At 38.2% G+C, this 13,528-nt stretch overlaps 1 protein-coding gene across 4 annotated transcripts in view; it reads left to right on the top strand.

Moving 5' to 3' along the window:
- LOC124125605 (protein draper-like) overlaps positions 1 to 13,036 on the top strand; it is a 47,368-nt gene extending 34,332 nt beyond the window's left edge. For 3 of the 4 annotated variants that reach the window (XM_048387374.1, XM_048387373.1, XM_048387372.1), the window contains 10 exons: positions 1,207 to 1,419; positions 1,677 to 1,874; positions 3,169 to 3,300; positions 4,723 to 4,866; positions 7,315 to 7,458; positions 8,427 to 8,570; positions 9,578 to 9,721; positions 9,990 to 10,127; positions 10,813 to 10,954; positions 11,134 to 13,036. In XM_048387374.1, coding sequence (XP_048243331.1) covers positions 1,207 to 1,419; positions 1,677 to 1,874; positions 3,169 to 3,300; positions 4,723 to 4,866; positions 7,315 to 7,458; positions 8,427 to 8,570; positions 9,578 to 9,721; positions 9,990 to 10,127; positions 10,813 to 10,954; positions 11,134 to 11,440 — 1,706 coding nt within the window. In that variant the 3' untranslated portion in view covers positions 11,441 to 13,036. Of the gene's footprint in view, positions 1 to 1,206; positions 1,420 to 1,676; positions 1,875 to 3,168; positions 3,301 to 4,722; positions 4,867 to 7,314; positions 7,459 to 8,426; positions 8,571 to 9,577; positions 9,722 to 9,989; positions 10,198 to 10,812; positions 10,955 to 11,133 lie in introns of those variants that run through there. The other variant, XM_048387375.1, reaches the window with a different exon arrangement.
- Positions 13,037 to 13,528: the final 492 nt, after the last annotated feature.

Raw genomic sequence — 13,528 nt, 5'->3', positions numbered from 1 at the left:
TAGATTCAAATGTAACTAATGTGTGCTGGCGATTAGGTGCCTCACCCTGGCAGGTGTGGGTTCGAGTCTCGGACGGGACTCAACCCCAAAAAGTACTAGAATCTGTACTTTACTAAGAAAGTGTTATCCCAAATATATAACATTAGTTACATTTGACCACTTTCTAAATGGCATTGTGTATTCATAGCTTTCGGCCATGGGAGCCGTGCCAATTTACACTTGTCAGGGGGGTACTCAAAGTACGTGATCTAGACTACCAGTTGTCGGGCTTTCATTTTTGTGGAAGTCTCGGTGGCTGAGTGTGTTAGATCGCTGACTTTGTGTGTTGGCGATTAGGTGCCTCACCCTGGCAGGTGTGGGTTCGAGTCCCGGACGGGACTCAACCCAAAAAAGTACTAGAATCTGTACTTTACTAAGAAAGTGTTATCCCAAATATATAACATTAGTTACATTTGACCACTTTCTAAATGGCATTGTGTATTCATAGCTTTCGGCCATGGGAGCCGTGCCAATTTACTCTTGTCAAGGGGGTACTCAAAGTACGTGATCTAGACTACCAGTTGTCGGGCTTTCATTTTTGTGGAAGTCTCGGTGGCTGAGTGTGTTAGATCGCTGACTTTGTGTGTTGGCGATTAGGTGCCTCACCCTGGCAGGTGTGGGTTCGAGTCCCGGACGGGACTCAACCGTAACTTTTTAATGACCTTGTGTGGTTAATTACTGCTATCGCAATTTAGGTCTGCAAGAACCGATTTCTGGGTTAACCTTGGTGTTACAACATAGGGAATCACCTCGTAACAAAATGCTGTAAAAAATCGAAAATGTTTCAAAGCCTTGCATCCAATGTTTTCATCCAAACAGATGACGCCACATTCACCTCATCTGTAGTTTGTATATTAGACCTATCAGAGTCTACCACTAGTCATATCTATTTTAAAGCTTCGCGGATGCTGACACCATAACGCCACTGATCACATGATGTTTGAAATTAGATATTTGATATTTTAACTGAAGTGCGTATCCTTTGGGATATATCCTTCAATCATTCACAATTTCCGCATATCTGTAACAGTAACCCCTTATTACTTTTGCAGATATCACTTATCTGTTGGATATACCAAGATCAATTTCCTAGGATTTAAAAAGAAACGTTTTCGCATACAAATTGCAATGTTAAAGTTAATTTATCTTCGTACTTGTTGGTACAAGAGAACGTTGCCTTCAACAAGACAGCATCTTCGCCCCCAACTGACCATGGACATAAAGGCTGGACCGCAGACAAAGCCGTAGATGGGAACCAGGACCAGGATGTGCTTCACGGCTCCTGTTATCACTCTCATTCTAAGGCCATTGGACAGTGGGCAGTGGACCTGGGACAGCCGTACAGGATACACGACGTCAGGATATACAACAGGGCAGGATGTATGTATCAGTTCAGGCAGCGTTGATTTTGAAGGATATAACAAAACATTTTAGTACACGCCGATCAGGAACAACGTGTTTCTGTCATATTTCAACTAAATGTGGTGACATGGTGTTATTTGACGTTCACACGTTCCAGCAACAAGATGATAGGTGAACTGAATCATATCAAGTGCCATATGATTAGCTATTTGTTATTGTTCAAGAGCACATTGCACCGTGCGTCAGTAAATCATTTCTTTCATTGCATGATTTAGATCCGGATTTGATCAGGACTGCTGTCCTCACTCTGAATAACTCCAGCAGCTCCACACCCGGCGTCACCTGCTACACCTTCCCCTCTGACACAGCTAAAACAAACAACAGCGTGTACGACGTGACGTGTGACGGCACAGGGAGATACTTCACCATCACACACAGCACAGGACTAATCCTGTGTGAGGTGGAGATTTATGGTAAGGATAATTGCTGATAGGAGATAACTGTGCCTGTGTTTTACCTTTAAACTGAAGCCATATAGTCAATGACGTAAATTATGTGTACTAAACAGTCGCAATGTCTAAGTATACATTCTTCTGTATTATTACCAAATTTGAAATATGTTTTCAGGACATTTTAGATGACAATTTGTTTCTAAATCAATAGCTGTGTGGGATCATTTTGGGTACACATGAACAAAATATAGTAGAATGTAATGTCGTGGGCCAAAGCAAACGTTCACCACGGACATGACGGATAAGGAGTTACAGTGTCTCACAGTTAATCATAGCAGAGTCAAGTCGTTTTCCTTTGTACATGTAGACTTCTCCCTCGTGTTTTGATGTCTTAGCGGAAAATATAATTTAGTTACATAAAATGAGTATGTTTTTTGTATTGAATGTGTCACATTATACATAACCGTACAAATCTAATATATGTGCGCCATTATGTTTTTCTGACAAAAGTCAGTATATTGTTCGCTTAAAGCTGTCAAATCAAACAATTCGTCCCACTGTACTTTATCTATGTACGATAAAAAGTCGCCACATTTTAGAATCCTTTTTATAAGAAGAACAGAGACTTGGACAACATTTTTCGCTTTTCAAACCATTCTTTCATTGTTTACCACGGGTTAGTAGATTCAAGAATATACAACTCAATATTAAAATCGCACAGCAACCAGGATTCCGGTAGTGATCAGTGATGGATGCAACTCGATGCTGTGGGTATTCAGTTCGAACAACTACTTGCATACAACAAATTGTATACAACCAGTTGTACAGTGTGAATGCACCTAAAGTTAACAATGTTTGTTTATATTGTTATTTATGAAAAATTTAGAAATATCGATACGCTGCATATTATGTTGCTTACCAAAACACTACTTAGTAAACATGGGCAGATGGCCTACATTCTTTATGTATGTAGAAAGTTAGTGTAAAATGTACAGTAACAAATCCTGCTACATTTAAACGAAGCCAGCTGTAAAATAAAATAGTAAAGACATCACAATAATTAAATATCTTTTTGTTGATACATTTCTTATTTAAGGTAATAATAGATATCAGGTACAGTTAAACTAATCGATACAATTATTAATACTGATAAGGAAAACGTACAGTGTGTTCTTATATTCAAATACCAGAGAATATGACGTGACACTGAGAGCAACAATGGAGGTTGGAATGCTATTAAAATGTTCATATCTGGGACACATTTGCACTTGAAAGCCTTTGGGAACAAGGATGTAAAATATCATCCTATTTTAAGTTTGCAGTCCAGGACTCTTTGGTGATAGCTGCAATCAGTTCTGCCATTGCTTCCAAGCAGCATGTGACCCAGTTAGTGGTGTGTGTCCTGGAGACTGTAGACCAGGGTGGCAGGGAGACAGGTGTGATACAGGTGAGGAGATTCAGTCAAAGGTGTGTGTTCTGGAGATGGTAGACCAGGGTGGCGGGGTGACAGGTGTGATACAGGTAAAAGATTCAGTCAGTGGTGTGTGTTCGGGAGACTGTAGACCAGGGTGGCAGGGAGACAGGTGTGATACAGGTGAGGAGATTCAGTCAAAGGTGTGTGTTCTGGAGATGGTAGACCAGGGTGGCGGGGTGACAGGTGTGATACAGGTAAAAGATTCAGTCAGTGGTGTGTGTTCGGGAGACTGTAGACCAGGGTGGCAGGGAGACAGGTGTGATACAGGTGAGGAGATTCAGTCAAAGGTGTGTGTTCTGGAGATGGTAGACCAGGGTGGCGGGGTGACAGGTGTGATACAGGTAAAAGATTCAGTCAGTGGTGTGTGTTCGGGAGACTGTAGACCAGGGTGGCAGGGAGACAGGTGTGATACAGGTGAGGAGATTCAGTCAAAGGTGTGTGTTCTGGAGATGGTAGACCAGGGTGGCGGGGTGACAGGTGTGATACAGGTAAAAGATTCCGTCAGTGGTGTGTGTTCGGGAGACTGTAGACCAGGGTGGCAGGGAGACAGGTGTGATACAGGTGAGGTGATTCAGTCAGTGGTGTGTGTCCTGGAAACTGGAGACCAGGGGAGGAAGGAGAATGGTGTAAGAAGTCGGCATTTTGTGACTGTAGACTGGCTGCCAGACTGGAGCGTAGAGGTGAAGTTGATCCAACAGACCGTATCCTATGCATCACTGTATCCTGAAACCAATTTACATGGGCATATATTTTGTCATGTGCAATTATGTAGGAGAAAGAAACGTGGAAATGTAATGTAGGTAATTCTGTATACTAAGTTGCACTCTAAGTGTGACGTTCAAACGTATACCTGTGTAGTATACCCTTGCGGTTTTCGTATTAATCTTTCTACCGGCTTGGTACTTTCAACGAATACCAGTAGAAACATTGCTATGTAGATCATATCTGAATCATTTTTAGATGGACACCCCATCTGTTCACCTATTATTATCAGCAGTGTATTTTCCAACGTGCTCTGCTGTGACGTGATGCAACTCGAAATGTTACTTTTTGGTGGCAGACAAAGTTGGACACTGTGCACAAGAGCAGTTCTTCCTTGCCCAGAACGTTGATTCCTTGATCCCTTGGGATTAGCAGTCCTGGGCTATTGTCACATCATTACGCAATTACTTATATCAACAAAATGTGATTGATGGTTTGTTATATTAGTCAGCAACATTAAAGCTAAGTAATGGCAACATGACAATGAATCTTTCCGTCCTGGAGTAACCTTGGGTCCCAAACAGCAAATGGTTTATTCTCTCTCCATTATGCGGTAATGTTCCTTTGGATATTTGCATTTAATACTCTTTTAAGATATTTGTGTCTAAATTCTACATCATAATTTGTCCACAGTGTGTTCAAATGGCAGCTACGGGCAGAACTGCAACAACACTTGCATTGAAAGAAGATGTGCCGAAGACTCGCCATGTGATCACGTAAGAGGGACTTGTATTTCCGGGTGTGAGGCAGGGTGGATGGGTGAAGATTGTAGACAAGGTAAGCATCGGAATTAATATTTTCATTTTTTACAGGCCAACACCCAACAGGTCTATATATTAATCTTAAAAGCATGTGATCATACAAGTGTGACTCATGTTGGAACCAGGTTGGAACTATTAAAAGCACATCAGCTACATTTATTGTACTTATCAGTATATATGAAATATTATAACCTTTTCCAGACCCTGATAATATCGGGTCGAATAGATATGACACAGAACGTCATATGGAACTTTTTCATACTGCAACCAATTTTGATCTTGAACATGTTTAGTGACACACGTAACGATATTCTACCTGTAAATAGTCGAGTCGTCTTAATAAGACAAACCAGTGATGTATTATGTGCAACATACCACGCGGTCTGGATAATTTTAGACATATAAAAAGTTGTTTTGTTTAAAAAGTCTAGTCTCCGAAACAACGTCCCTCCCCCCACCGGCTTCCTCGCCTCAAAGATTTCAAATATAAGGTAGGCCCCGAACTGTAAATAGAGGTTATCACGCAAGTGTGTTTGGTGTGTTAGAAATAAACATTGTATTTAGCAAGCCTTGGCTTGTTAAATACAAAGTGTTTACTCCTAATACAGGATATTTACCATCCCCAAACACACAAGCGTGATAACCTCTTTATCATATATTGTCATTCTTTAATTCTGTCCTCGAAAATCTCTTTCCATCTCCCTTAAACATAACCTAAACATTGCATTTTTTCCTGGAATATGCGCATTAATATATATTACGGCAGATGGTAAGTGCTATGTCAGTCGGTCAGTGACAGTAACCAATGTAGTTCCAACAGAAACCTGTTTCTTATACAGTGGCGTAACTACCTACATGCAATACAACAATTGCCTACACAAATTGTTTTTTCTTGCCTTTCACGGCAATCCATCGGTATGTCTTATAGAGTAACTGTCCTTTATCAAAGGGAAGCTACTCTAACACAGTCAATGACTTGTCATTACGTTACGAAATGCAGTCAGATGTACACACAGCGACAAAACGAAACAATGTAACAATTCGAACATATTTCGGCCAAATCCAACTGTTTTAATTTGTGGAAAGGGTTCCAAGCTGCAGAAGTCTACAAGCACAGATATGGAACGTGATCCCGCTTGGCTAGTGCCCTTGCTGAATTGTTTCACAATTTCTATCTCCAAAGTTGCCAAAACTTTTAAAATGCCTTAGCTACATCACAGTTAGACACTGATTTTCAGTATATTAGACTATTCGGTTCATAATGATAGCAATTATCCAAGTAATTTCTCTCGACTCTGTCTCTATCGGCGAATAACAAGAGCGACGCAATGTTTGTTTATAAACAGTGAAAGTAGTCCCTTGACTTTCCTTTAATAATTGCATCTCTATCCGCATATGACCCCAATGGATATCGTTTTAATCCGTTGGCTTTATCCTGCCGAGAAACCTACCCATTATATGATAAACGGCTCAATCTGGAGCACTTTCATCGCGAAGCTGGGCATGTATATGTAATTCCATCCAAATGTTTAGCATACACTTGGTCCCTTTTCAGATCATGCATTACCTGGAGCACGTTCAGATTTCGACGGCATTTTTCAATTTAGCAGGATAATGTTGTTGGTTTTGACTTCTAAAACTCCTCTATAGGGATTGCATAATATCTATTTATACATTTTCAGGAAATTCCCTGTGAGCTGGTCCATTGTTAATATATAGGGGTGTTGCAAGACATTGAATCTGGTAGGGCAAATGACGGAATGCGTTTATATGCATATAATAACCCCTCAGGGTAAAGTTACCCGTGGGGTAAACAGATTTGTTCTACCACCGGAGGTAGGGCAAATTTACCACTCGGGGTATTGATGCCAAGGGTAAAAATAACCAAGGGGTAAATGGATGGATATAAGCGGGGCGATAGAAATTTTAATCAAATATGGCCTCCAAACAATTAATGGGATTAATAAATAAGTATGATAAAATTTTACACCTACACAATCATAACCTGATGTGACCAGAGGTTATGAAGAAGATCTTTAAAGGACAAAGGTAGTTGAAACGGTTAAAAAATCACATAACCAAATGCATTCGTTTTGTCAAACTTAATGAAGGTCTCAATGCACATTAAATTTACAAAATTTCCTCTTGTTAAAATCAGGAACGGAGTGATTTTGACCCAAACTCCAATAAAGGAATATTGACCATTCATACTTAGGAGAAGAGCGCTAGCACTGGAGTTTGTACAGTTGAACACTTACTCATAATATAGTTGGAATCGTACAATCGACTCCACCACTGACACTCTCCTGTTTTATTTAGTCCTTGGCGACGGCACAAACAACATTTATGTTTATACCAGAATTAAATAACATTTCAGTGTTATTAAAATTAAGGCTAGTTATAATCATAACACTAATTAGCAATAGACGTTTTGTAATATTCTTATGACATTATGATTTCACAGCATGCTCAAATGGAATTTATGGACAGAACTGCGGAAAGTATTGCACAGACAGGAAGTGTGCAGGAGACTCACCATGTGATCACGTACGGGGGACATGTGTTTCCGGGTGTGAGCCAGGGTGGATGGGTAAAGACTGCAGAGAAGGTGATAACCGAAGTTTACATTATAAATTGAACGCAGCAAAACATTTAATTATTTTATGCATCGAAATACAGGTACGTTTACGGCATACGGTAGTGTAAAGCTAATGCGATTATGTTCCAGCCTGTGACATTTTGGCTTTGATAGGCCAGTTCCCACGTTGACTGCAAAGGCAGTAAACTGAGATTTTTTAACATATTGTTCTGTCACTTCTTTTGCTATCCAATTAGAAATGAATATAAACCAAGACGTTACCAAAACATGTGACCTATGACATTTGCACAGTTATTGACGGTTAAGTCGCAATTTGTTGTTATGTTATATCAAACTGAACATTCCCTGAAACCTTTGAATCTGTATTTGAAAACCTACATACATGACAAACATTTGGACAAAATCAGAGTTCAGGCTCTTGAGTTAAGTTTGGTCGGTAAAAGGCAAATATAACCCCGAGAACCTGTTTTTAACATAAAATGTATCTCAATTAAATAATATCGAGGTTACGAAACATTTGGTCAAAGAACAAAAAATGTAAAACATCTAAGATACATTCTGAATGATACATTCTGGCTTAGAGACTGACGTATAATCAGAGCAAATTCAATAGGGTTTCATCCGTTTTGCTTCCAAAACGGAACTTATTGATATACCTTGTTAAATTTGTATTATGTTCATGACAACTATGTTCAAACACTATTATATATTTTTTAACCAGAGTAAGATGTGATGTTGCCTACTTTGGTTTCGTTTGAGAGCAATGGAAAACGGCTTGATCATACATTGAAACCATTTAGAAAACATTACCACTGATGCTATCCTATTTTATCTGGCACATGGTAAAAACTACATTTATGTTTATACCAGAGTTAAATAACATTTAAGTGGGTTTTCTTAATCAAGGCTAGTTATAATCATAACACTAATTAGCAATAGACGTTTTGTAATATTCTTATGGCATTATGATTTCACAGCATGCTCAAATAGAAGTTATGGACAGAACTGCGGAAAGTATTGCACAGACAGGAAGTGTGCAGGAGACTCACCATGTGATCACATAAGAGGAACATGTGTTTCCGGGTGTGAGCCAGGGTGGATGAGTGAAGACTGCAGAGAAGGTGATAACCGTAGTTTACATTATAAATTGAACGCAGCAAAACATTGAAATATGTATCGAAATTGTACCCAATTGCTGAACGTAGTGACTCTCCTTGAGTGTTATTATTTAGTGATAGTATTCCAGACTTTAAAAGACCAGATTGGGGAGAGTAGTAAAGAAATAACATCTGCACTGTTTTTCAGCTATTGACTATTGAGGTGCAATATGGTGTTATGTCATATTAAATCAATTATTTCCTAAGACCTTTGAACATGTAATTTAAAGTCTACATACATGACAAATATTTGGACAAAATCGGAAGTCTTGCGTTTGAGTTACATTTGGTCGGTAAGAGACACATTTAGCACGAGAACCTGTTTTTTTACATAAAACGCATCGCAAATACAGAACATAGAGGTGAAGGGGTAAAGGTTTTTAATAGTTTTTTTAGAACAAAGGGTTGACAGTATTTGCTCTGTCCTTAAATCAACAGTATAAATTACTGCTGTGTTGGCATTACTCGTTCCTCTGGAATCAAAATGCATATGTCAAGGTATGTAATATTTGACTGCCAAACATTTGTTTAAAAAATGTAGAAAATCTGAGATCCATTCTGAATGATACATTGTGGCTTGGAGACCGATCCTGTTGTCTTGAAACAATAAACATATATATATAGATCTTTTGTAATGTGTTAATGTGTTCATGGCAACTATGATTAAACACTGTGTTATATTGTATTCAACAATTGTATGATATTCTGTTATCTGCTTATGGTTTTCGTCATTTCGTTTGAGAGCAATGGGATACGTCTTGTTCAAACATTTAAACAATAACTGTTTAGAACACAATACCGCTGATGCTATCCTGTTTTACCTGATACCTGGCGATGGCACAAACAACATTTATGTTTATACCAGAGATAAATAACATTTAAGATTTTCTAATAAAGACTAGTAATAAACATAACACTTCGCAGTAATAGATGCTTTGTAATATACTTATGAACATTTGATTTCTCCACAGCATGCCCAAGTGGAAGTTATGGACAAAACTGCAGCAAATATTGTTCTGATAGAAAGTGTGCTGGAGACTCGCCATGTGATCACGTACAAGGGACATGTGTTTCCGGGTGTGAGCCAGGGTGGATGGGTGAAGACTGCAGAGAGGGTGATAACCGTAGTTTACATTAAACATTGAAATGTGTATAAAACTGTACCCAATTGCTGAAAGTGACTCTCCTTTATGATATGATACTATTTAACCATAGAATTCCAGACATAAAATACCAAATTGGGGAGAGTACTTTTTGTACATGTCAAAAACTGGCTAAGATCAGAGTTTGGGTAAAAAGATAAACATTGACATAAATTCAGTCGTGTTTCCTACGTTTGGTTCACGGATACCACAGTATAAAGCTTATTCGAAAATTTTCCAGCCTGTGATATTAATCATTATGGAGTTAACTGTGACAAGACCTGTGCCTCCAGACACTGTGTGGGGAACTCTTCCTGTGGCTCAACAGGGGACTGTGACAGGGGATGTGAAACAGGGTGGACACAAGCGGACTGTACAGGTAACCATGTTATGTCAACAGGTAGGCAGTGAGAAGAGAGTTGGCAGTGGCTGGACGGTAATATAGCAAGGTATGATGTGTTAAAACGGTACTGAATATCTGTTAAACAAAGATTTGCAACATCAAGCGTTGGAATTGAAGTGTGAAGAGCAGTGGGAGTTGAAAGCTAATGTAATCGATGCGCTACACGTTTACAGTCAATAGCAAAAGACATGCTATCGCAGTGGGCTAGCACTTTAAAACCAGAAACTGTTTGGACTGGCTTCATTTAATCATTCATAGCATATGATAGGAAATTTAACATCTCAACTGTTTGCTGACATAAGTTTGTACATGTCCAAAGAAGATAATAAAATGAAATAACGAAGTTACATGTGGTGGTACTGAACAACACAATGGCTGTATTGAACAAAATACAAACAGTCATGTCTACTGAATTATAGCGATTGGTTCATATCCATTACTTACACATTAATCTATGTTTATTAATCGATGCAAGCGAGCTGTTCATAACAACAAAATAATCTGAAATGCCGCGAATCACATGCAGGTTTTTTTTAGACACAGGACCAAGTTGTACTTGATGACAATGCTTATACTCCATGTTTTGCTAAAAATTCATTTTAAATAAAATCAAACATATTTACCTTTACTCATTGATTGATCTTGTCTTTCATATATTCAGAAGACGTGAGAAGTGTACAACCAGCCGGAAGTAACGCTACCCAGTTGGCAGTTGCCGTAGCAGTTGCCGTAGCAGTGGCATTCGTGGCTGGTGCTGTATTAGGTGGCATCGTCACTGTTGTTGTCTGGAGGAGAAGGAAAAGGTTAATGGTCACTCTGATCAAAATATATATTTCAAAGATAAATATTGTAAAAACACAAAAAACGTAATTCGTCCGAAGATAGGATTATACCTGACATGAACATGACGTCATATTGGATAATGCTTCTATGTCTTTCATGTACTTGTTTACACCAAGTTTTGAATGCCCTCACATTCCAGATGCTTAGACAAGCCATCGCACCCAACCAATGTATCAAACGCTCAAACTGAACGATCGCAGGCCAGTGATGACGTTGGCCCAGGTACTAGGACATACGACAGTCTCAATGCCGTCTCATATGACGCCAAGATTGAAGGAGATACATATTGCACCATTACATCTGGCAAAACAGATTTAGGAACTGGTGCCACTGCTCTGACGTCATGTGACGTGTCCGACTCTAATGGAGCGCGGACGTACGAAACTCTTGACAACACGTCACGTGGAACGGATGGTGAATACAGTGAGATCGGGAAAGTTAAGTGACTTTCTAGTGACAAACTTACGGTTTAAATAGAATTATATATTGGTACTTGTACCTATAGTCCAGAAAGGTGACCTTTAACTGTAAGATATATTTCTATTTTTGTGGGTTTAAAATTGTAATAAATAAATTCTTAATTTACGTATTTCTGTAGCGTTAGGTGTCTATTGATCCTCCCACCGACCTCACACACTCAGTGACCACGTGGCACAGTTACAATGTGAATTATGTAAGTTCATTTGGAGTAAGGTTTTGTTCAACTTCAACGATGTACGCATTTGTATTAATTGTTTCAATTCAACACTGATTTGTAACAGGATACTTGATTAAACAACGTATGTTCATACGTGCATGGTTTTGTTTCAAACAGATCACATGATTCAACATTGCCGGTCAGTCAGAACAAAACACTTTGCTGTAACCCAATGTCCCCTGCTGTGAACTGTAAATAGTTTTACAATTATACTCATACAAAAAGACAACATAAATGTATATATGTTTCTATATTTAAGCTATAGCTGGTGTTTACCTTATAATTATAGTTTTCTCTGTGTATGCATGTGTAATAATGGTGTCACCACCTTTGTATGTGGTCGGTGAACTGAAATACATGGACATGACAAATTTACTTGATCTGTTAACTTGTATGTATATATATATATATGGATTGCGATTAAATATATGTATATACATCGTAGAAAACTGTGTTTCGGCATGTCACACTATCAATGTGTATGTTTTGTGTTAGTGAACTGACCAAAGTAATCAGCGACGGTCTATCCATTTGAAAATATCTGTAATAGACGATTCACTTGATAGATTGTGATTATGTATTATTATAATGATGTTATATAAACAAGTGCTATAAACAAAATAACAATGGTACATTCTTAATCAGGCATGTCAATGTTCACGTGCCTCGCTGACACGAAAATAGTCTTCGTCGTACTTAAACCATTCGTATTTCATCGAAAGTCATTTATTATAAATTATCTTCCTTCATAACAAGGTAAGCTATGTTGATAAGTTGTAAAGTGCATATTGAGTTATCACCCTTTGTTACTAGTGGCGCTTTAGAATTGTCTATTATTATCTCCCTTTGACGCTGAAGCTCTACGAACATATTTGTGTATTCGTTTTGTTTATTTGTGTTTTGGTTGTTGTATTTTATTGTCAAGTTATATTGTATATGATAACGCACCAAGTAAGTTAATAGGGCATGTTGTGTATACCAGTAGTATCATATGTGATGGGTCATTGCATCTGTAGCCTCTGTATGCACTAGGAGACTTTAGTGTCATCAACATTGTATGACTATGATAGTCACATGTTTGTTATGGTTTTAATGTCACACAATGTTTCATGAAAATGAGTTATGTGTATAAACTATGTTAATAAGAAAACACGTGACGACTGTAGTAAGTCTAGAATTATTTACTCAAATTCCAAAAAATATATCACTCACAGGTTGTAGTACTTGACATAGATAACTTTAACATTTACTTGATTTATTGCTTTTAAGAATAGTATAACATCACTGCTATTATATTGTAATTATAAGATCACTTGCGCTCCCTCAATAAACGGAATCAAAACGCTGTGCTCTGTCAATGCTTAGACTTCACACCTTTATGACGCCATAATAGTAGTGTGTACTCTAGGAAAACAAAAATTAAAGGTGCCTTTAAGTATAGGGTCTTATTAACGTGGTTTAGTTATTCTGGTTAAAAATTATGTTTTCGGTACCAGAAACAACCATATAATGGATATTACACCGAATCTGTAACGCAAACCTTAATTTCGCCCTTTCAACCATCTGAACATATTTGGCTGAATGCCACGTCATAACAATTTCCACAAAATATCTCCGAAACCTTTACTTTGAATACACATTCTAAATAAGACGATTACCATGCGTCAGATTGTTCGGAATGAGCCTTCAAGAACGGAATATATGCTGCAACCGTCATCAAAGAGATTGAATATCAGACATGCACCAGTGATATGAGTGATATGATTGATGTGATAGATATTGCCATTCTTCAATCAAAAGGAATTAATAGTATCTGCACAAGCGATCATATTCTAAC

This window comes from Haliotis rufescens, unplaced genomic scaffold, assembly GCF_023055435.1.
Source record: "Haliotis rufescens isolate VD_foot unplaced genomic scaffold, xgHalRufe1.0.p SCAF_7, whole genome shotgun sequence".
NCBI classification, from domain to species: Eukaryota; Metazoa; Mollusca; class Gastropoda; order Lepetellida; family Haliotidae; genus Haliotis; species Haliotis rufescens.
This window is presented reverse-complemented; position numbering and strand designations above follow the sequence as displayed.